Below are 21,569 nucleotides of genomic sequence, written 5' to 3'. Positions count from 1 at the left end.
AAGGTTTCATAGCGAAACCTTAGCCGAGTCTTGTTCTCTTCTTCAAAGTGCTAACATTTCACCTTTGACCCGTCACCCATCTCTCCCCCCTCTTTTTTTTTTTTTTGCCCTTTAGGTACCCCAGACAGCCTGGCGGAGAAAGAGCGCCAGCTCATGGGCATGATTGGCCAGTTGAGCAGCCTGAGGGAGCAGCTTCTGGCGGCGCACGAGGAGCAGAAGAAGCTGGCCGCCTCACAAATGGAGAAGCAGAGGCAGCAGATGGAGCTGGCCAAGCAGCAGCAGGACCAGGTAGAGGAGCCCGCTGCATGCGAAGGGCCTCATTTGGAAAAGCTCTGCAGCTGAAAACTCCAGCCTAATTAGTCTGTCGCTCTAATTCTGCGCAAACAGGAATCATAAAAGCGGCAAGTTTATCTTTAAACGGAACGAATCTTGGCCAAAAATTCACCTTCTTACTCTGTGCAAATTTGCTAAGCTCAAACGATAAAAAGCGGGCAAAACCACAACAGCGTGCAGATATTTGCGTTCAGTCAAATGCACTTATTTATGCAGAAAATAAGGAAAATAAATGGACCTTGGAAGTACTGGAAACAGCGCACATTTATTTAACATGTGTCCAACGTTTTATTTTACTGTCTTGAACAAACTGTTCCCGTGCAGTCATGAAAACTCTAGGAAAGTCTGCAATTAGATTTTTTTTTTTCATTACCCAAGTCAGCATAAGTGTAAAAAAAAATAAATAAATTTAGTGTGAAAGACTTTGTAGGAACCATGCAAAGAGATTTTTACTGCTGCACCGGGATATATAAACAATATTGGCTTCATTAGAGAGTCTTCCACCAGCATAAGTTAATGAAAAAAAAAATTCATCTGACTTTATGTGCAAGTTCTTTTACACACACCCAATTCCACGTCGCGTAGAGCATTAGTGCAACCAGAGAAACGCACAGGAATCAGCTGAGGGCATGTTGTGTTGGAGCGGATGTAGCAAAAGCACACACACACTTCTTCCTCCCTCGCTCTCTTTCTCACACACATACACACACACACACACACACACACACATCCAGGTCTCCAGGCAAGAGTCTGCCAGGTATTTGCATAGTGAAGGGTTTCCCTTTTTTTGTTGTTGTTGTGGGGTTTTTTTTTTCTTTGCTTCTGGAGAGTTTTGGTTTACAAAGAGCCACACAGAGAAACACAGCTGTAAGGACAAATCACCTGTGACAAACACAAAGCATTACAGAGCCCTGGGCTGCATCTCACAGCAGCGCACAGAATGACTGTGACAGAACAAGAATGTATGTGGAAGCTGGACTCTTTAGCACGTCCCTGTTACTGTATGTCATGCTGGATTTTTTTTCCCCCCTGCCCCCTCCAGACACCGAGCTTCTAACGTCTTAGCAGAGCTGCTTCATACAAAATTTGTAACAAAGATTGAACAATTTGCCATAAACTTGTCTACAAAATCAAAGGTGGGTTTTTTTTTATTTATACGTCACTTTCGTACCTGTCCGTAAAGGTCCGCATACTGCTGAGTCCGGATGAGGCGAGCTTTAATATTTCATGAAGGGGCATCGACCCTCTGCCGTGCAACCGGCGGGCCTCAGAGACCCGCAGATGTGCCGCATCTCCCACAAGCTCCACACGCACACACTATCAAAATATGCACACTCTGAGAAAAAAATTAAACTAAAAAACATTGTGGTGTGTGTGCTCGGTTCCCAGATTGCCCGGCAACAGCAGCAGCTCCTGCAGCAGCAACACAAAATCAACCTCCTGCAGCAACAAATCCAGGTGAGGCCCGCTTGTGTGTGAGAGCGTGTGAATGTGAAAGCGTCTTTCAGTTGTGTGCATGCGTGTGTGTGTGTGTGCGTGCGTGCGTGCGTGCGTGCGTGCGTGTGTGTGTGTGTGTGTGTGTGTGTGTGTCAGAGTGGCCCACAAAGGCAGTTTTGTGATTGTAATTGTTGCAGCTTTGCTCTGTCATCAGCACTCGGGGCCTGAATCAACATTGACTTTTATAGCAGCTCCGATGTACACAACTTGTGCAATCACCTAAAACTGGCCTGTGCACCGTGATGGATTACAGCTAATGTGTTAGCAAGCATAAGGCTGTGCATTTCAAGTCAGTCGGCCGAGTGCATAAATGAGTGCCTTGCATCAAGTGATGAAACAAAGTCTTCTCAGTGAGGAAAAAAAAAAAAAAGAGGGTCCTACACCAGGTGCCTTTATGAATAGCCACTTATAGATTTAATTTCTGTGTAGGAATAACCTAATTATGTCTCAGAAGAATTTGGGCTGTGTTGGCAAAAAAAAAAAAAAAGACTAAGAAAACAACAAAAGAAGCAAGTTTCCACTTTGCAGCTGCTCTGCAGAGGTGAGGGAGGAAAAGCAAGTGTTCATGCTGTTCTCCTCTGAGGGGAGAGGTGGCACAGACTAGCCAACTTTTTATGAAATATAACTTTTTAACTGATAGATTTTTGAAAGCGGATGAGTAAAGTTGAAAATAATGAGCAACTCGGCGCCACTTTTCTGTTAAACAGGGGAAGCATAAGCATGTCTGTGTTTAATAGATCGCAGTGATCCCCTGAACTTTTTCACATTTTGCCACATTATAACTACAACTTTGTTTTCCATTAGGATTTTATGTGCTAACCTAATTCAAAGTGCATAGCTGTGCAGCAGAAGTAAAAGGGGTTTGTGGTTGTAATGCATAAGGGTGTCAATACATTTCCAACATTTTTTAGTATTGGAAAATTTTCCTTTTTTTTTTTTTTAGCCTTGTTCTGATTCTGAGAGATACTTTCAGCCTTCCACAGACCAAAGGACACATTTTTTTCCATTTTTATCGTAACACATCCAGGTGGAACTCCTTTAATCCCAAACTCAGAACGCAAACTCAATTTCCAGTTTTTCGCCGCATATTTGAAACATCCAAATCTAATCATGACCAGTATAAAGAAGAACCTTAAATAGACTTGCCGAGTTACTCGTCCTTTTCAATGTGAATCCTTGTCTCCCGCTTGAGAAAGGGGTGGGTATATATCTGAGCCTTTAAAAATAGACGTATTGTACTTTAGGGTGCTACACTGGAGCCTCTATTTTGGTCCAGGTGGCTTGGAACGAAGAGCCTGGGACTTTGTAAAGGCAGATGACACTGAATTTTAAGCTGAGAAAGCGGGGCTTTGTACCATAAAGAGACACTCTGTCCAAGAAGGAGCGCACACACACACATTCTCCTTCCCCCAAGAGTATAGCCATACACAGTTTGTGTGATAAGAGACCTTGTGATTGCATGTGCGTTGGACGTTTGTCTGTCCATGATTCCGTGCAAAGCAGTTTATTTGCTTTGTGCGAGTTAAAGTCAGCATTGTTCACGTTTTGTCTCTTTTGACAAAAAAAAAGAAAGAAGAGAGCACATGTTTGTTTCTTAGGGCTCCTCTGTGCCTTCTTGATGCTTTCATTTCTTCACGAGTGTGTGTGTGTGTGTGTGCGTTCTGCTGCAGCTGTGTGTGTGTTAAGCTATAAACACGTCCGCTCATGATTCACTCCCTCACGACCCCGCCGAGACAAAGCTCTCTTTTCCCATGACTTTGCAACCTTTTCCCAAACAAGCGTCTCTCCATTGAACGCGCTCAACAATAGTTTCTCACAAGCAGGGGCAGCTGTAGGCAGCCTCGTTAAGAGAGGGACACAATCAACAGGGGCTCATCACAGGAGCTCCGAAATCGCACATTTTCACATGAATATCACATAAACACGCGCGCACAGGACAAAAACGGGGCAAAAACGTAAAATATTGGGCACCGCTTGCTGGCGCGCACGTAGTCGGGCTAGAGTCGATGATCAAACACGCACTCATCATCAAAGACTTGGTCGAGAAATGTACTGCTTAATCATTCATGAAGAGATTGTCCGCACAATCCCACAATACAATGGCCTGCCAGAGCGAGGGCACCAGGTTCAGTGTGTTGGGGTGTGTGTGTGCGTACATGCGGGCGTGTGTGTTTTGTGCCAGCACGATAAGCCCCTTGTGATTGCGTTTCCCCCTAACGAGGCCGTGTTCAGCTGTCCCTGCGTTCGCGCGCCTTCGTCCGTGTGCGTCCCGTCCTTGGCTTTGTTGGGCTCGAACCCCCCAAAGGCCCTCGAAGAATGCTTTCAACCGTCCACTCGGAAGAGGTGATGAAACGAAATGAATTATAACGCTCATGAAAAAGAGAAGAGAGTGACACACATCCTTCATGTATGGAGGACAAATTACTTATTGTCCTTGTATTGGGTTTCCTATTTTGTCTCGCCCTGAAACCCCAAAAGAAGTTTGCAGTATTATTGCCTATTTAGGCCAAAGGCGCTCTCGGAATTAGCATGCAGAGGAAGTCATGATAGCCCACGCTAACGATGTACAGCATCAACATTCGACAGTCAATCTAACTGATTATACGATGCCTTTTAAATCTAGTAGTTACTTTTTTAGCTTTTGACAGGTATGAGCCACAACCTTTAATGTGTTTTATTGGGATTTTGTGGTGAAAAAATTCTGCTTTGGCATTGATTTTCTGTAGCATGATAGCAGAGAGGAAATCTGGTTAAAGGATTGGTTCTCGTCGGAGTTGCATGATGAAAACAGCGTCATTATTTCCTTTATGTCGTCTACCCCTCCATGTTTATGGGTAAAACAGCCCCAACAACTCAACTTCCAGAAGCCGGTTCTTCAGCCAGAGAGCAGGATGGATAGTTTTGAGAAGCAATTGTCTGAGACGATGAAGAAGTACGAACCATCAGACAAAAACACTGAACTCCTTATGTCCAGTGCAGTGGACAAACATCCCAAAGGCACATTCTGTTCTTTTTTCTCCGATAACATGAGAAATAAAATGAGATGTTGCATCTCTTCAATCATTATTTCCTCCAAACTTATGAACTTGTAAAATTAATTTGTTTCACAGGAACTAGTGGACCTTGAAGGGTTAGAGGCTGCAGAAGATTTCTACAATACAGCCAGAGCTGCAGTCGAATGGTTTTGGTCAAGATATAGTTGTGTGTTCACTTTTAAGCCGACCTCTAAGCCTGACCTGAAATCTAAATCATAGCATAAGATGTGAGTCCTCTAAAAAACATTGTACTTGTTAGTTTATCCTCTGCAGATGAAAGAAAACTGACCTTCACTTTCTACATTCAATCCTGAGGTGCAGCTCTTGTGCTAATATAAGAAATCCCAACACAAGCATGTGAATTATGTAGAACCAAAAAAAAAAAAAAAAACAACAACACAAAAAACACCTTCCCTCACACATTACCTCCCGCTAGGGGCCATCTTGTTAAGCTGGGGGAGGTGAGCACATTTTCTTCGAGCTGCCTTTACTTTCCGTCTCGTTCTAATTAAAACGACTTGTCCACGAGGCCCCCACCCGGAGCTGCCCAGGACGGCTGCTGCGGCCGCGCGGGGAAGCGCGACGGGGATGAAAGGAGCTCACCTGCCGAGCGGCTCGGGGCTTACCTTGGGAGCGAGCGCACATGTTCAGAGAACAGCAGCGCACACAGACATTGTGTTCTGAAACAAGAGGGACGAGCGAATGAGAAAGCGTCGGCCCTAATGAGTCGAAAGCTAGTCAACCAAAACACACCGGCACAGACGAGCGTACTCCGCGTGCCGTCTTTCATCTCATCCAGATTCACCGTCGCTGTAGGCTCCATATCAATGAATGAGAGGAGATTCAGAACAAAGTGAAAACCACTTGATGCTTTGACTGGTTTAAGAAGGGTCAGAACCGCAGAGGACAGTTGCTAACAAGCTTGTTATCAACCTTGGTGGCAACTCTTCAGATCATGTCGGAAGGAGGGAGGGGGGAAAGGAGAAAGCGCCTTGTGTCGCCCACTAAAACACAGTGAGTACCTCTGTATCCCTTGCATAGCTGCACCTAGCCCAATTGGCTGTGTAATTGTTTAATCACAACCATTACACAGCAGCCCGAGTAATTTGCGCTTTCCGTTCACACTGTATGACTCTTGTGTCCGCGCGCGGGCACACACACCCGTCCCACTGAGATTCTGCCACCCTTTCAAAGCCTGAAAAACACACGTACACACTCTGGTCTGTGGATCCTTTGCCGTGCGAGCGTTATTTCCTCCTGAACCGTGCCCCAGCACTCACAGGGGACCGGCCTAATAGCGCCGTCCATAGAAAGTTAATGGACTAATATTAAACAGCGGCAATATCTTCGCATCTCTTTCTCTCTCTGCCCAAATTAATTATTGGTTCTATTGCTCGTACGTCACCTCTTCCGCAATAGGTCAACCAGGTCTTGCATTAATTGCCGTAACATATGGTCGCTAACAGATTTTAGCTGTGGGACTCGCACTTTAGCGGGGGCTATTTTTTCGCGCGCTCAGATGCGAGCCATATTGTGCGGCGCTGGCAGCTATTGTTCGGCGCATTAACTTCATAGAGCTAATTACTCCCCAATAATAACTTTACCTTGGAGTTTTTTTAGCGCACCGCGTGCCAACCAACCTGTTTCGCACCCCATATGTTAATTAGCGGCCACATCTTCATTATGCCGCAGCGGCGCTTTAAGTTCAAGCTGTGCCGCCTGGCGCGTGGTGAACGCAGCCTCAGCTCGCTGCCAATTATCCAACTCCTGCTCCCCTCTCTGAGTCTTCCTCACGCTCCTTCTGCCTATCTTGTTCATTCTGTTGTTTCTATCTGCTGCTTTTTTTTTCTTTTTTACAAAGAAAAAAAAAAATCCTGAGAATTTGTCTTGCCAGGGTGAATTCTCTCTTCTCGTCCTCTTTGACCCTGTGAAAGTTCTCAAGATAAAGTCTCACACTTGTTCCTCGTGTATATTTGTGATTTTTCTCCTCCCCACTTCCCTCTTTTAACTCGGAGTGGCTTTCCTTTGTTATCTTTTGGAGCTATCACTGATTAGAGGAATTTTGCAGATGAGTCGCAGTCTTGTTTGCTTCAGGTTTCTCTCTCGGACGTGAAAGAGCGTGCGGAGCTTCTTATTCTCCACGTCAGCAGACTACAGAAGCAGCAGTGTGATCTTTTGTCAGTGTGTACTGTAGGTTTTCATGTTCGCTCTGGGCCTGATGAGAAAGAAAAGCTGAGGAGTGCATTATTCCCCAAAGTGCCCACTGTTTCAGATCTCTCCTCCTTTATGTAAAAAAAATCTGGAGATTGTCTCATAGATCTGGCCTCTCTTTGTTCCTTTCAACGTTATTTTTCTTTTCTTTCAGTCAATTCATCTTTGTCTCTGATTCCCGTTCTCTAGTTTACAGAGAACCCCTTCTTTTTTTCCCTCGCACTTTAAAAGTTTATGATGATCACAAAACTCGGATGCAAAAACATTCGGCTCATTTTTAAGGTATTACATTACTGTGGGCCGATTATGAGGAGAACTTCTTTTCTTTTTGGATGTATGGAAATGGAAACAGAAACTTGGATATCAGGGCAAATGGAACTGAAGACAGTGTAAATATATATCTACCTCTGGGACGTTTTCATCTTTTATTACATCATCGACACAAACGTCAACATGCTTTATGTGATATTCAACTGCAAACCTACCAAGACATGGTTGTCTCTTTAAACTGGCATTCTGGACAAGGAGGCCATTAGTTTGAGAAGCAGGAAAAATGCTTATGCTAACGGTATGTTGGAAAACTGCAGAGCCAATCAGAGAGGATGATTTTTCTGCACAAGAAGTTGATCGGAGTCGATGTATCCTTTTTCTTCAACTTCACAGTGATGAAATATTTGAAAGAAAATAAGAAAATATGAGTTGGAGAGCTGAAATACGTAATCACAATGCTACTTGACATGCTATTAGGCTATCGTTTCCAAAGCAGCCAATCCAGAAGCAACATTTGTTTTCCTTGGCGCTGATTAGCTGTACTCCCCAGAGCGGAGAAAAGGAAGACTGAAGAGTTGTTGATGTAATTTTTATTCTAAACATAGTAATAGTAAAGAGAAAAAGAAATGGAAAAAAAATCGAAGAAAATAAAAATAGGAATCAAAACCAAACGTAAACTAAAACTTTCATATTCAGTCAAAAAGGAGAACAAAGAAGCCAATGCTTATTTAACCTGACCTCCAGCTGACTCATCCAGTGTGTACATAGCGTCAGCTTTGCAGTGGACTAAAGCAGAAAATCTTGTATGTTGGTGTATATTTTAGGTTCTTCCATGACCTGCGTTTTCTGCTTTCCATGCGAGCGCAGCCCCTTTCATAGTCAACATGTATCTGTTCCAGCAAGCATGGTGGTGCTGCTCATCAGCTCCACAGCTGTTGCAGAAATATCTGCAACATATGGAGCAGAGTGTTTCACTAGAATCCTTCCCCGGTGTTGATCTATATCTGCTTTGCTGCTTTTGTGTCTCTTTCTTGTCCTTTTGTTGCTTCCCCCCCCCCTACAGCCTGTTTTAAAAAAATAAATTATTGTGGAGACTTGAATATGTTATGCAACAGTTCTGTAGGCTGATTAATGTCTGCCCATTGTGTGCAGGCTTTTTGTTACGAGATCAAAAGAGAAGAAAAGATAAGAGAGGAGAGAAGCCTTGGATGCTTTGAAGGGTTTTCTATGATAATTTCAATTGCGGAAAGAAAGAAGCAAAGCCTCGTGCGCGCGCTCTGACATCACACGCTCCATACGCACGTCTCAAACTTATCGTCCTGCTTTCTCCCTTTCCTCCCTTTGGTACGATACAGTTTAGCTAGCCAGCCTTGCTACTCCAGCATATGTCCAATTAGGCCTGAAAGGCAAAGCAGAACAGTTCTGTCTGTGATTCGTCCCCGCGGGGGTCCTGTCCGCTGCCTGATCGCGTGGCGCGCAGGCGGCGCGGCGGTTTATGGTTAACCAAAAAAACAAAACAAAAAAACGGTGGAGTAATTATTGTTTTTGGTGTAAGAGAAGAAGAAGAAGAATAAGGCGGGGGTAGGGAAGTTGCTTGAAGAGAGCGCCGTTCCCCCTGCGCTGTGATAGTTTGATTACAGTGCTGCCGGCGGTCGCATGCCAACACATAGGAGCAGCAGGAGAGGATGGCAGGGTGGTGGTGGTGGTGGTTGAGGGGGGGGTGTACTTACTGAACAATGTAAAAGCGCTGTTAGTACCGAGTGACACCGTCTCCAACACTAACCACTTCAAGTGCTGAGATATTACCTGATTGTACCGTGGCACCACCAGCACCACCTTCCTTATGATTGTGCTGCCGTTTCCGTCGTTCCAGATCAATTTTCCACATCAGACAGCTTTTACCTGCCCATTATCCTATTCAGCCATTACCTCTCTGGCCGCCTGGCAAAATAAAAGCGACAGAACAGAGGATGGGAGGGAGATGAGCTGCGAGGAGGGAAGAGCGCTTACGAGCCAGAAACATGCAGGTCAGAGGCTTTAAGGGTTGGATTTGACGGACTGGTATTTTACCAGTTTGTCACTTTAATCTCCACAAACCTGCCCTGGTTAGTCCCAGGTGCTGCTCTACGTTTAAATGAGAAAAAAGTATAGACGTAATGTGTAGGGTGAAACTGAAGGACCTGCTTCTACTTCTCATTTATTTCAGTACAGTGTAGGCGAGCGCTGTATTGTTGCCATCCCGAAAGATTCGACAGCAAAACCAGTGGCCTCGCTCTGACTTCAGCATCACACCGACTCTCATGTAGAGAAGATCCGTTTCATATCCACCTTCCTCCTCTCTCTTCCCCACTTTCCCTCTCATCCTTAGCTGTCACTCAGTCCATCACATGCAAGTCTTTGTGTGTTGTTTTTGGCAGAACGCTGTTTAGTGCAACCATCTGTCTCCTCCTTCTCTCTCTCTCTCCTGCCGTCTCTGCCAAAGTCACCCAACGGAGGAGACTTTTTTTCTTTCTTTCTTTCTTTCTCTTCCTGCATCTCCTTTTCAAATCCTGGAAACCTTATGAAGTCGCATGGCTCTCTGCCGACGGGCGCACGCAGAGGGTTGGGTTAGCGAGCGTTTCGGTTCAGTGTGGAGAGAAGAGAGAGAACATTATCTTCCAAATAAAAGTAAAAGCCCAGCTGTTGTTACAGTTTAGTGAACTGTCCTTGTGGCTCAAAGTGATGGGATGGCAGGTCTTTTTTAGTTTCTTTCTGCAGTTTCCTATGTATTTGTGAGGTAAAACATAAGAAATCTGCTAGACTGACACCATCATAGACATAAAACAAACATTTCAAATATCTATCTATGGAATACAATTAAACATAAAAAAGACCAGATTTTTAAAGTTTTTGTTGTTTATTTTTCTTTAATCACGTGGTTGGTCTGGTTTCCTGACTGTGTTGGAGGTGATTTCCTTGACAGGATTGGGCAAATGGGATATTCATAATTCCATAATTAAAACAAGAATAACCCAGATCTTTTTAAGGCAACAAAGTAGATGAGCTGTGACAATATTACAGGTCAAAATGTCAAAAAAAAACAAAACAATCATCAATGTTCTTTTCAGAGACAACATCCAGTTTTTAAGCGAGGTGATGTGCTTCCTGACTTTGTACATGCACGCTAATGTTTCTGTTTTTCTTTCCACCTCTTTATTCTTTTATCTTCCATCCTTTCTCACCACTTTTACCCGCCAACCTCTTCTCCCTCCTTCATCAGCAGGTCCAGGGCCAGCTCCCTCCACTGATGATTCCCGTGTTTCCTCCTGACCAGCGGACCCTGGCGGCCGCCGCAGCCCAGCAGGGCTTCCTAATGCCCCCTGGCTTCAACTACAAGCCTGGCTGCAGTGAGTGGCATCAACACTCACACACCTACAGTTTTCTCACACTCTTACATTTGAACAGGGTTAGAATGATTACATTTTGACTAAGAACTTAAGTGGATTTAAAAAAAGGAAAACAAGAATACGTTGCAGAAATCTGGACGTTTAATCAGTCTTATCAAAAATAGTACCACTTCTTAGTGGTACTATTTTTGTACCACTAAGAAGTGGTACAAAAATAGTACCCTATATAAAGTCCATGAACTTTATATAGGATCAACATCATTCAGGAACACAAACTTTAAATTGAATTGGAAGACCAACTTTCTTATCTATGGTAAAGTGTTAGGCCACTGTAGATTTAGAGGGAGCCAACCAAGAAAGAAGATCTTCAAGCTAAACAAATGGCAACTGTAGAAAAGTTTTATTGTCAGATGATTCAAGTATTAAGCTGTTTGGCCAAAATGAGAAAAACTGTATTTGGTAGAGTTATGGTAAGGCTTTAAACCAAAGAATATTGTAGCTTCCCTGTGGTGTGAGTCTGTTTTACTACTTGTTATACTGTTGTTGCACAAAGGTAATAGATAATGGAGTACCACCTCGAAATACTCCCATTTTACCTCAATCAAATGATCGGTGGTTAAAACTTTGACCAAATTGGGTGTTTTAACAGGACACTAGTCACAAATGCACATGAAAAGTGGCTGGTTACTAGATTGACCTCAACCTTATTGGGCGTTTCTTTTCTTTCCTTAAAGCCTGGTGCCAAGAAGTTACCCAATTAAGGCAAAGCATTTCATATCTGATTGAAAAAGAATCACTGAAATTGTTTTCTGTACAATTATGCCACCCTAGAAAAAGAAGGTCTTGAATTAATATGCTATCCAGGCCGGTGAGGAGCGTTTGTAACTCTGACTGCATGTGGAGTCAGGAAGAGAGGCGACGCTCAGAGAAAATAACTTTCATGTTTCAGTTGTTGTCCACCAAGAAAGGTAGAAGCTGAGCGTTCTCCCACATGATGAGTCTGGTTGCTTCCCAAAAGGCGAGCTCGCCCTTACAACAACATCTCCCTCCTAATAGAAAAACCAGTCCAAATACAGCCTTCCTGTTTACACTCAGTATCTCTCCCGCTTTCACTCAGTCCTTTTGGCTCCTTCCTTTTGTCTTGTCTATTTTTTGACATATAAAAGCAACAAAATGAAGGCGTTCTGCAGGACTTTTTTTTTTTTTTTTTCTTGGCCATTACACTCCGGCTGTGTGGCAATGTGTTGTTTACCATGATAGCGAGAGAGAGACAGAGACAGAGAGAAAGAGACTGTTGCTTGCCAGGGGATGCTGGGAATAAATGCACAGTGGGGGGGTTAGCAGAAGGGGGGTAGGGGGGTGGTAATGTGACCTGCCCCAGGTTCTCCTCACATTAACACGGGACGCAGCCAAAACACGTTTCCAACACAGCCCACATGCACTAGCGCACATGCAGACACACAGATCGAGAAGACGAAATTCATCGAAAGAAACTTCAACAATAGCGCACAAGAACACAGACTGGTGAGCCACCGGAACACCCGCCCCAAACCCCGCCCCACTTAGAGTTTCACAGCTTCCTAAACAAGTCCACTTCATTTTAATTAGTGCCATCTTCACCCACACCCACGGCCCACGTAAATACCCTAACAAGTAGTGGGCCTGTCTTTTCGCTGCCTCAGCCAACTCCAACCGGACTGGCACACTGTCGCAGGCCAAGCCGCCCCTGAGAAAACTCTCTGGCAACTTTGGAAGTTGTTGTGAAGCGACGCGGTTTGGTGCGGCAAGCTCTAAATAGGACATGTGTAGCATTGTGCTCTGACATATTTTCATGGCGCCGCTGAAGATATGAATAGATATTATGCGTGCAGTATAGACTTCTGAGCACTGCTCGGCTGTTCTTGTTTGGACGGCATCAAACACGACTTTCTTTGACTAAAACTGAAAAGGTACATGCAGAATTCATACAGTCACATTTTCAAATGGATTTCATTTAAATGTCTTGACATTTTAGTCATTAAATCAACCATAAACTGATGATTACTTTATACAATGAATTCTTTTTCGCCCTGCAAACAAGGTAAAATCGATTTTATAATCAGAATTTGTCACACAGTGAGATTAATACAACACTGCAGATCAGGGCAAACAATTAAACAGTCATAATGATGGTGATAATAAGCTGCAGATATTAATACAAATGAAAAATGATTTAGTCGGTTTTTGCAGTTTATGCCCATGTCTTCAAACGCAATGAGGACTAAAGTAACAAAGTTTGAAATAAAACTAAAAAATTCCTAAAGGTCTCTATTGGAGATCTGCATCAAAGAGTGGCATCTTAAAGTAATAGTGTTTCCATAACAACTGTTAGAGGCTGTTTTCATAAATATTTGGAAGGAGACATTTTCTGTCCCACCATCACAAATGTAAACAGGTACAGTTCAGTAATCTCTACTAGGACTTTAACTGTATCCACGTTCTTTGCTGTAAATAAAATTAAGATAATTCTCCGAAAACATTTGAAATTGATCTGTCGTTAAAAAGTGGAAAATATTCTCAAATCAAACGTTTACCAATTCTAGAAAATGTTTCCTGCACCTAAAATAATAGATCTTGTTTCTGTTGAAGTGTGTTCAGAAGCTTTGTCCAAAGGTCTGGTGAGAAATTTGGGAACCACTTTCACGACTTTCCTAAAAGCCTCTCTTGACGATCAAGACATGTGCTCTTAACTATTTTTCCTACATCTCAAGCTGTGTGAAACATGACACCAGGTCGAGACGAACCGTCCCTGCTTTATTTCTCCCTCTTCGCTCCATTTGTCTTCGTCTTTCGTCTGGTTGTCGGTGAGAAATCTCAGCCTGGCTCGCCTCTGTCCCCGAGCCAAGAGCAACATGTTTGCTTTTCCCGGTCCCTCTCCCTTTTGTTACAGCGACCCCCAAGAGGAGCATAAATATCCACTGGACTCATGTTTGCTTAGGAAGCAAGTAGAAAAGACCAATCTCCTAGAATACACAGTCCTGAAATAATTCGTTAATCCCTCCTGCCCTCTCCCCACTGGAAACAAGAATGTCTCGGTTTTGCTTTTCGTTGTTTTTCGTCTCTAAAGAGATGGGAAAATATGTTGCAAGGAGAGTCTGGCTTATGCCACGCTAGGATGCATGCAAACACATACAAATTTACATACACGCAGCGCTGGAGCCAAGAGGCTGACCCCTGCTCTGAAGGTTCAGACCAGAGATGCAAGTTCAAGCCCAGAGAACATTCTCGAGTTTTCTCCGTGAAGACTGAAGTTTTTCTGGATGAAATACAGCCTGACCTCCTCCGTGTAGTGCACTGTGGTTAGCCGGTATTTTTAAACACAAATCAGAGTGGCATGTTTATACAATATGATCATAATTAAACAATATCCTTCCCACATTCTCCCCTCCTCATCCCTGACCTCTTTGTTCCCCCGTCTCTGCCTCTCAAAGTAATTACAGCCTATCTTGCACCTACTAACTAATAACACGACTCATCCTTTTTCTTCCGTGCTGTCGTCAGTTCACTCCTATTATGTCTGTTTCATACATCTATTTTTTCATTTATTCTTCCTGGAAGAGGGAAAATGCTTAGATTATGAAGAAGAAAAAGAAGAAGAGGCTAACTTATGAAAAGTGAAAGATGACAACACGAGGACACAAGGGGACGAGCCACCTGAAGCAGAACAAACAGCTGAGGGTAGAAGATGGAAGAGGGGGTGGGGGCAGCAATCGGTGTTCACAGCACTTAATTACGGCGCTGGGGCCGGCTTTATCAGAATCCCCTCACCTCGCTGCTCTTTGTCAGGGGGTATTAAGGAGGAGGACACACAATCGGGCTTTTCATTAGGGCCATACCGGCAGGGCACACAAAGGAGGGCTTTAACAGCTGCAGAGAGGGACTCAGGTGGTAGGAGAGGAAGAGGAGCGCGGGATGAAGGTGGGATGAGTACCAATAGAATGATGCACAAAAACAGTGGGGGGCATTAAGGGAAGTAAAACAAGATTATTTGGGTTGGGCTTTTATCATTTATCGTGATACATTTCTTATCGTGATGAGGACAGGAATGTTTTTCAAGAGCATTATTTGTGCTTTTTTCGAGGCTGTAACTGCTGTGACATGCACTATACGCTTAGGAATGATGTACTAAATTGTACTTATTGTTACTTTTACTCTTATTACAACACTATAGACAAATATCGTGATAAAACTTAAAAGTCCACACAAGGATAAAAACAGAAACTAAGGAGCAACTGGTGCGTGAAACACACCTGAATAATGTTTTAATGTAAGGCTGCAAAGTAAAAAACATGTATATTTGTTGTCCTCAGGTGACCCCTACCCTCTCCAGCTCATCCCCACAACAATGGCTGCCGCTGCCGCTGCCACGCCCGGCCTGGGGCCCCTGCAGCTACAAGTAAGTCTGCATCACCCACTAAAATACGCCAGAGGGCAAGCATGCAACTCGAATCAAACGACTTTTACACTCTCAAGAAAACACTTTTCAGTCCCCCCCCCCTCTTCCCTGGTGAATGCGGTCATTGTGAATAAATTCCTAAAGCCCGGCAGTGTTCACACAACATACTGCTGCTCCGCGCACAGCCGCAAGCAGAGTGGCGGGCAGGAGGGGACGCACAGCTGTCACTTTCAGCCAGAGTGTTGGACATCAGAGAGAGAGACAGCCGGAACGCGATCTCCATGATCAGACATGAAAAATCACATGGATCTGACAAATGCAACCTTAGCCTTTGGCTTTTCCTGAGATAAAAAGGGAATGAGATTGATGTTGTCTTGCAGAGCGGCTGACCGGGGTCAGCACACCTAGGGAAGAGTTATTCAGATAAACCATATTGATTAATTCAGACGTTTCCCTCTCTGGTCACAACAAACATTTAACTTTTACTTGTCTTGAAATTGGCTTTGAATCTAGGAAGACAGAAACTTTCATGAGAGAGTAGTAGAGCTGTATTTAACTTAATCAGAAGACGTAAGTGAAATAATGTAGCAATAATTTTCTTAATCAATAGAGAATAAAATTATTTTCTGACACCATTATTCAGACATATGGTATTAGAGGAAGCGTACATTTATTGCTCAGCGGAAGATCAGTGAAAATATATTCAATTAAACTCCAGTAAGAGTTAATCAAAATCACTTCTGGGGTCCCTCAAGTTTCTGTTGTTGGTCCTAAATTATTTATACTGTACAGTCATGAAATCTGAACTGTTTCATTTTTGTTTTATTTGTATATAAAACTAATTCATGCTGCTCTGGAAAATACATAGAAGGAAAAAAGAAAACTTTCTTCAAAATGCTAAAAAATGTTCTTTTATCTGCAACTATTGTTAAAATATAGGTGAATTTATATGTCTCTACACATAAAGAGAAACACAGTTTCCTAAATATTTACAGCTATCTGCATGCTGACAGCAGCCAGTTTAGGTCTAAACAGTAAAGGCAGGGGTGCAGAGGGAAACCATGGAAAGAGTCATCTGCTATCCCACTCAGAAGCAGGATGGCTGTGTGTTTGGTCCGTTTTTAAGCAGAATATCACACACTTTAACCACAATTCTCACGGGCTCTGTGGCCCTCCTCTCTCAGAGGTTAACAGCCTGTACGGGTGTCCCATCAGCTGCCTTTCTAAAACACATTAATCTCCGGTATTGGGCTCGTCACCTCTGCCTCCTTGATGTGAATAATTATTAAATGTAACACACGTGCACACACAGATGTCTGGCTGTGTGCAGCTGTTGTGACACACGCAGGTTGTCATGTACATTAACACGTCTTTTTTGCTGACCGCAAACACACACACACACACGCACACACAGAGAATGACGGGAAAATGCGGGTTAAGGGGTTAGACACAGTGCGCGCGTAATACATTTGCACCTGTCAGCCAAACGTGCCGCCCCATATGCTAGACACTACAGGGAGAACGCAATAGCTGTGTAACTCTATCATGGAGAACGGGCCCCGCTGTCGACACTGATTTCATTATTACTCGCGTGTGTGTGTGTGTATGTGTGTGTTTAGCTGGAGAATAATGCTCTCTGTCTGCGCTTCAATCTAGCTGCCCATATGTTCACTTAAAATCAGCTCAACAGCTTTGTCCACCTTAGTTTTTTTTTTTTCTTTTTTCTACTAGTTTTGAGAGGTTAAAAAACACACCACTAGTAGAAAAACAAATCATCTCAGTAACAGATTTTGTCCTCACACTGACAGAGTCGCCTGATGAGATTAGGGCTTCGTCAGAGAGGAACAGATTTGCCCAGGCTAACACGAGTGCAGATGTCTCAGCGTGGATGGATTTCCTTCGGGGCTGTCATGGCGCCCTCATTTGATAAGGAGGTGTTTCTGTTGCCGAGACGAGACACGGCGATAACCTCAGTGCTTCCGCAGAGAGAGAGAGAGAGGAGACACACACACACACACACACACACACATCTGACACGCTGCGTCACAAAGGCACCAACAAAAACAAGCTAAAAGTGCCTGGTTAGCATGCAGAGACATAGTGATTACATATGCTAATATTCTAATTGGTACAATGATTTGAGTACTTTCACCACAATGCTAACACTAATGTGAAGGCAATATGAAGCTGGTGTAATCGCACTATTGAAGGGCATCCTAGACCCCTACTGACACAATGTAAGATCTGAAGCAGTTGGAAGCACCCTGCTGTCGACAACAAAGAGCTGCCAACTGTTTCCATTTCTGCTAATTCTTAATTAACCTTTATGTTAGGAAGGGAGAAAAATAGATAAAAAGCAAATAAGGGCCACTAAGTAAGCAGTGTTAACCTTTTAAGACCAAAACATTTCCAAATTTCCTTGTATTTCTGTCAGGCCAGACTTCTCACTCTCACTTCTCACTCTCGTCCTTTGGATGGATATCTTTCCGAAACAAAACTGTAAATGATCTCCGAGTCATAAGTCATGATCTAGAAGTCAGTAGGCCAGACATTGAAGATCAACATAGATGTTGCCTACAGTATAGTTGTACCCAGCTGAATCTTTGCTGCATGTGCTTGGAAACCATAAAGATATGTTGTTGTTTAAGGGGCTGCAGTGACACTTGCTTAGACGAATTATGTCAATTGTTACTTAAATCTCTATTTAAATTATGCTATCTGTATTTTTTTTCCTCCAACAAATGTTCGCCGACGGTAAAAACCCTGCTAGGTAATGAGGTATGAACTTCCACTGTGGAATTTTAGAAAACATTTTTAAAACCATGGTAAAGACTACTTTATAGGGGTGGCCATTTATCGTATCGTTTATCATTTATCGTGATATTTTTTTTTTGTCACAATAAATTCCAATTGATGTTTTTTAAAATTCCCATATTCCATTTTCTCCGTTTCATATTCTCCAGTTTGTTCGATGAGTATCGATACATTTGAAGTTACGATTAAACATCTGTTAACATGTGCAGCGTAGTGATACAAATCACAGTTCTTTATATGTAACTGGTGTCATAAAGCAGCCTAATACTGTTTCTCAAGAGCAGTTATGTGTTGGTGGGGCTGCAATTACACAACCATACAGTTACCTCAAGTAAATAGTTTTTATCGTACCACAAAATATAATGGTAAAACTTTTAAGTCCATATTGCAAACGCTTTCTACTTTGTCTACATTTAGGTTCATTACACCAGTGGAATGGAGGAGGAAAAATCTAGCAGATGAACTGGCATTGAATAAAAACCATGTTGTATGAACAACTTTTGACAGATGATGGTGGCTCTCTTCACAAACAGCTGCTGTGTGTTTTATTGTTATTTCCATAATGTTGCTCTCAAGCGAAGGCATTCTGAAACTATTCCCCTCGTCGACTGATGCATACTCTAGATAAGAGGCGAGGAATCATGCTTAGAAACGCGGCTTTTGACCCGATGACACTACATAGCAAGTGAATACATGGGATAAAAGACAACTAAGAGGAGATCTCTCAAAAGCCCCGTGATAAGTGCATTTCTTAGAGAAAATGTTTTAATCTCTGATTTAAAGCTCTGTCATCTTCTTTTCTAACAGCCACCATAGAAATGTGCAGACTAGCTCTTCCAGTCGATAGTGGCTTAACACAGAATCCTCTACAGAAGGTTTTTAAGGCAATGGAGGCTTTGGAGTGTGCAAAGGTTGGTATTTAGCATCTTAATCTGAGAGATGAGTGGGACATTGTGCATTAGAGCAATTAATCTGACTCCCTATTGACCCTTCATACATTGATACAGTTATCATTCACATCAAACAAATGGCGAAAGAAAGACAGACTGGGGAATGTTGATAATGCCGTAAAGGATGAACATCCAGAGGATCAGTTGAAGGGAGGAACTGATATATAAAAAAAAAAGGGTGGAGAAGGAGGTAGGTGGATGTGTGAGAGGAAGAAAATGCGTGTGTGCATGTGTGTTATAAAGAGGGTCAACAGCATGGGTCAGGCATCATATGGAGAGGCAGATGTTGGAACATATTGTCCTGGATTATCGCACTGTACTCCGGAGACATAGATGGACGAACAACGGGTAGACAGATAGAGAAGAGGAGGAGGAAGGGGGGAGAGAAAAGAGGAAGGAACAGATGAGAAGAGGTAGAGGAGAAATCAATGTAATAGCTTGTCTCTGTACAAAAACCTTATCTGAGAAGGAGCGGAGTAACAGCAAAGCAGTTTTCCTGGACATGGGAATTCTGTCTGTGTTGGTATCTCTCCTACCGGAGGTGATAATTGATTCCTAGAAATATTCCGTGATAAGCTGGGACAAATGATGGGATCAATCAAGCCTGTACTGATAGCTGGTATGTTAGCAGGGTCCTGTTTTTGTGTTCTCTATCACAACTTTGATACCGAATCAAACTCTTAACAACTTGATTCTTTCGTTATATTATGTCAACAAAAAGCCTTTGAGCTTCTTATTTAGATTAGTGAACAAACAATACCATGAAGGAACACAGCAGACAGGTCGAGGAAAAAGCTATAGAGAAGTTTGAAGCAAGTTAACGTTTCTATGGCAACTGTGGAGGAGCTACAGATATCCACATCTCAGGTATGGACAGGGTGGAAAGATGGATGCAAGTAAAGGCTCGAGACTGTGGCAGAGGATTGACTCTAAACATACAGCTAGAGCTTCATCAAGTTATAGTCTTGAGTTAGAATGGCCTAATCAAAGTAAGGACCTAAATTCATTCAAGAATCTGTTGCAAGACTTAAAATTATTCTTAAATTGGCAATAATCTGGCTGGTAAAGCTGGTGGGGAACAAACGTTTAAAAAAATCTAAAATGTTAAAATTCCTATTTTAAAAAAAACACTATGTCTGAGCTTTAAAAATAAATTGAGAATTATTAAATGATTATATATTTTTTTGTTTGTTTTATTGCTATTGAAGTCTATAAATGCTGGCTTTGTTGTCTCTCAAAGTACCAGAACATTTCATCATCACTGGGAGAAATGCACAGTGGTGGAGGACAATCCATTCAGATCCATACAAACTCCCCTTGTGTCCATGTAAACAATACACTTTGCTAGCTAGCTCAGAGAGGATCAAGTGAGTTTGTAATCTGTCTAAAACTGCAGATTATTGACAATGACTCAAATACACACACACTGACTGCAACAGGATACACACTGTACAGAGACAATAGCGCTAAGATCAAACAGTCAACCTATGTCTTGAGTTTGGGATCTCCAATAGCCTCACATTGTCCATCAATAGGGTGTGCGTGCCACACACGCACGCACACAGTGTATCAGCGAGGGCAAGAAGCACTCACTGACCACTAAACATGTTAACATGAGCTTACACAAACATATGCAGATGTTGCTGGTCTCACATTAGGGGATTAAGGACAGAAGGAGTGAGAAGCAGGTCTTAATGGACGTACACACACACACACGCACACACACACACAGAAAGTGCAGTAGTATGCCTGGCCAGAGAGTGACATTTTAAATTCCTTGGTCTCATCCAGCAACCTCGATTGAATTTTCTCCCCCTCTCACTCATTGTTTGTGTGCGTGTGTGTGTGTTCACTCCTCCAGTCACCCCAGGGGGCTTTGCGCTGTCACTTCCTGTTTGTTGACATGCATGTCGTCGTGGCGACGCTCTGGGCACGCTCCGCAGTGCCGCTGCCCTCTGCACCGTGCGTATGTGCATGTGTGTGTGTACATGTGTGCACTCAAACGGGTGCGTGTGTGTCATTTCTCGCCGGCCCATTGAGCAGCCTTTGAGTGACGCGGGCCTGGCCTTGTAATGGAACTCGATTCAGTCCACAAATAAAGAGGCCTTTGAACCACTGGTCCGAATATGGCAGGAAACACACACACACACACACAATCAAGGATGCACAAATTCATACACACCCGCCTGTGGTGCACAGGCTGGAGGAGTTTGGCTAGTGGTGAGGGGAGTTCATGCTTGGTTGCACCTCCACCCCTCCACCCACCACCTCTCCTCCACCTCTTTTCCAGGAGCTACAGTGCAGCTAATTGAAGAGAAATGAGGGAGCAAGAAGCTGATCAGATCTCAGCTAGCTGGCCTCCACATCCAGTGATTCATGACGGATCTGCTGGCTTACAAAATACCGCACCCAGTCCATATAATGTACATGCTACCTTGGTAAAGACACTTAAGAAATAAATACATCTGGAGTAATTTCAGTGTGCATTCCAACCAGCCCTGATGGGTTCACTTTAATCAAGCTCTGGTTCATTTGGAGAGGTGTGAATGCACAATTGAACTCTGTTGACGACACGGACCAAAAGAGCAAACTCTGGTCTGGTCTGGTCTGCCTAAAAACCTGAGACTCGGCTGCGGTT

The 21,569-nt window shown here is 43.3% G+C and overlaps 1 protein-coding gene across 9 annotated transcripts in view; it reads left to right on the top strand.

The window, feature by feature from the left end:
- Positions 1-21,569, top strand: part of sox5 (SRY-box transcription factor 5) — a 154,546-nt gene that overhangs the window by 111,648 nt on the left and 21,329 nt on the right. For 8 of the 9 annotated variants that reach the window (XM_008425896.2, XM_008425897.2, XM_008425895.2 and 5 more), the window contains 4 exons: positions 116-288; positions 1,723-1,791; positions 10,606-10,732; positions 15,082-15,167. In XM_008425896.2, the coding sequence (XP_008424118.1) occupies positions 116-288; positions 1,723-1,791; positions 10,606-10,732; positions 15,082-15,167 (455 nt within the window). The remainder of the gene's footprint in view (positions 1-115; positions 289-1,722; positions 1,792-10,605; positions 10,733-15,081; positions 15,168-21,569) is intronic. The other variant, XM_008425894.2, reaches the window with a different exon arrangement.

The sequence above is a fragment of the Poecilia reticulata genome, linkage group LG13 (genome assembly GCF_000633615.1).
Source record: "Poecilia reticulata strain Guanapo linkage group LG13, Guppy_female_1.0+MT, whole genome shotgun sequence".
Lineage (NCBI taxonomy): Eukaryota > Metazoa > Chordata > Actinopteri > Cyprinodontiformes > Poeciliidae > Poecilia > Poecilia reticulata.
Note: the sequence above shows the minus strand (reverse complement) of the source record. Positions and strands in the feature narration are given on the sequence as shown.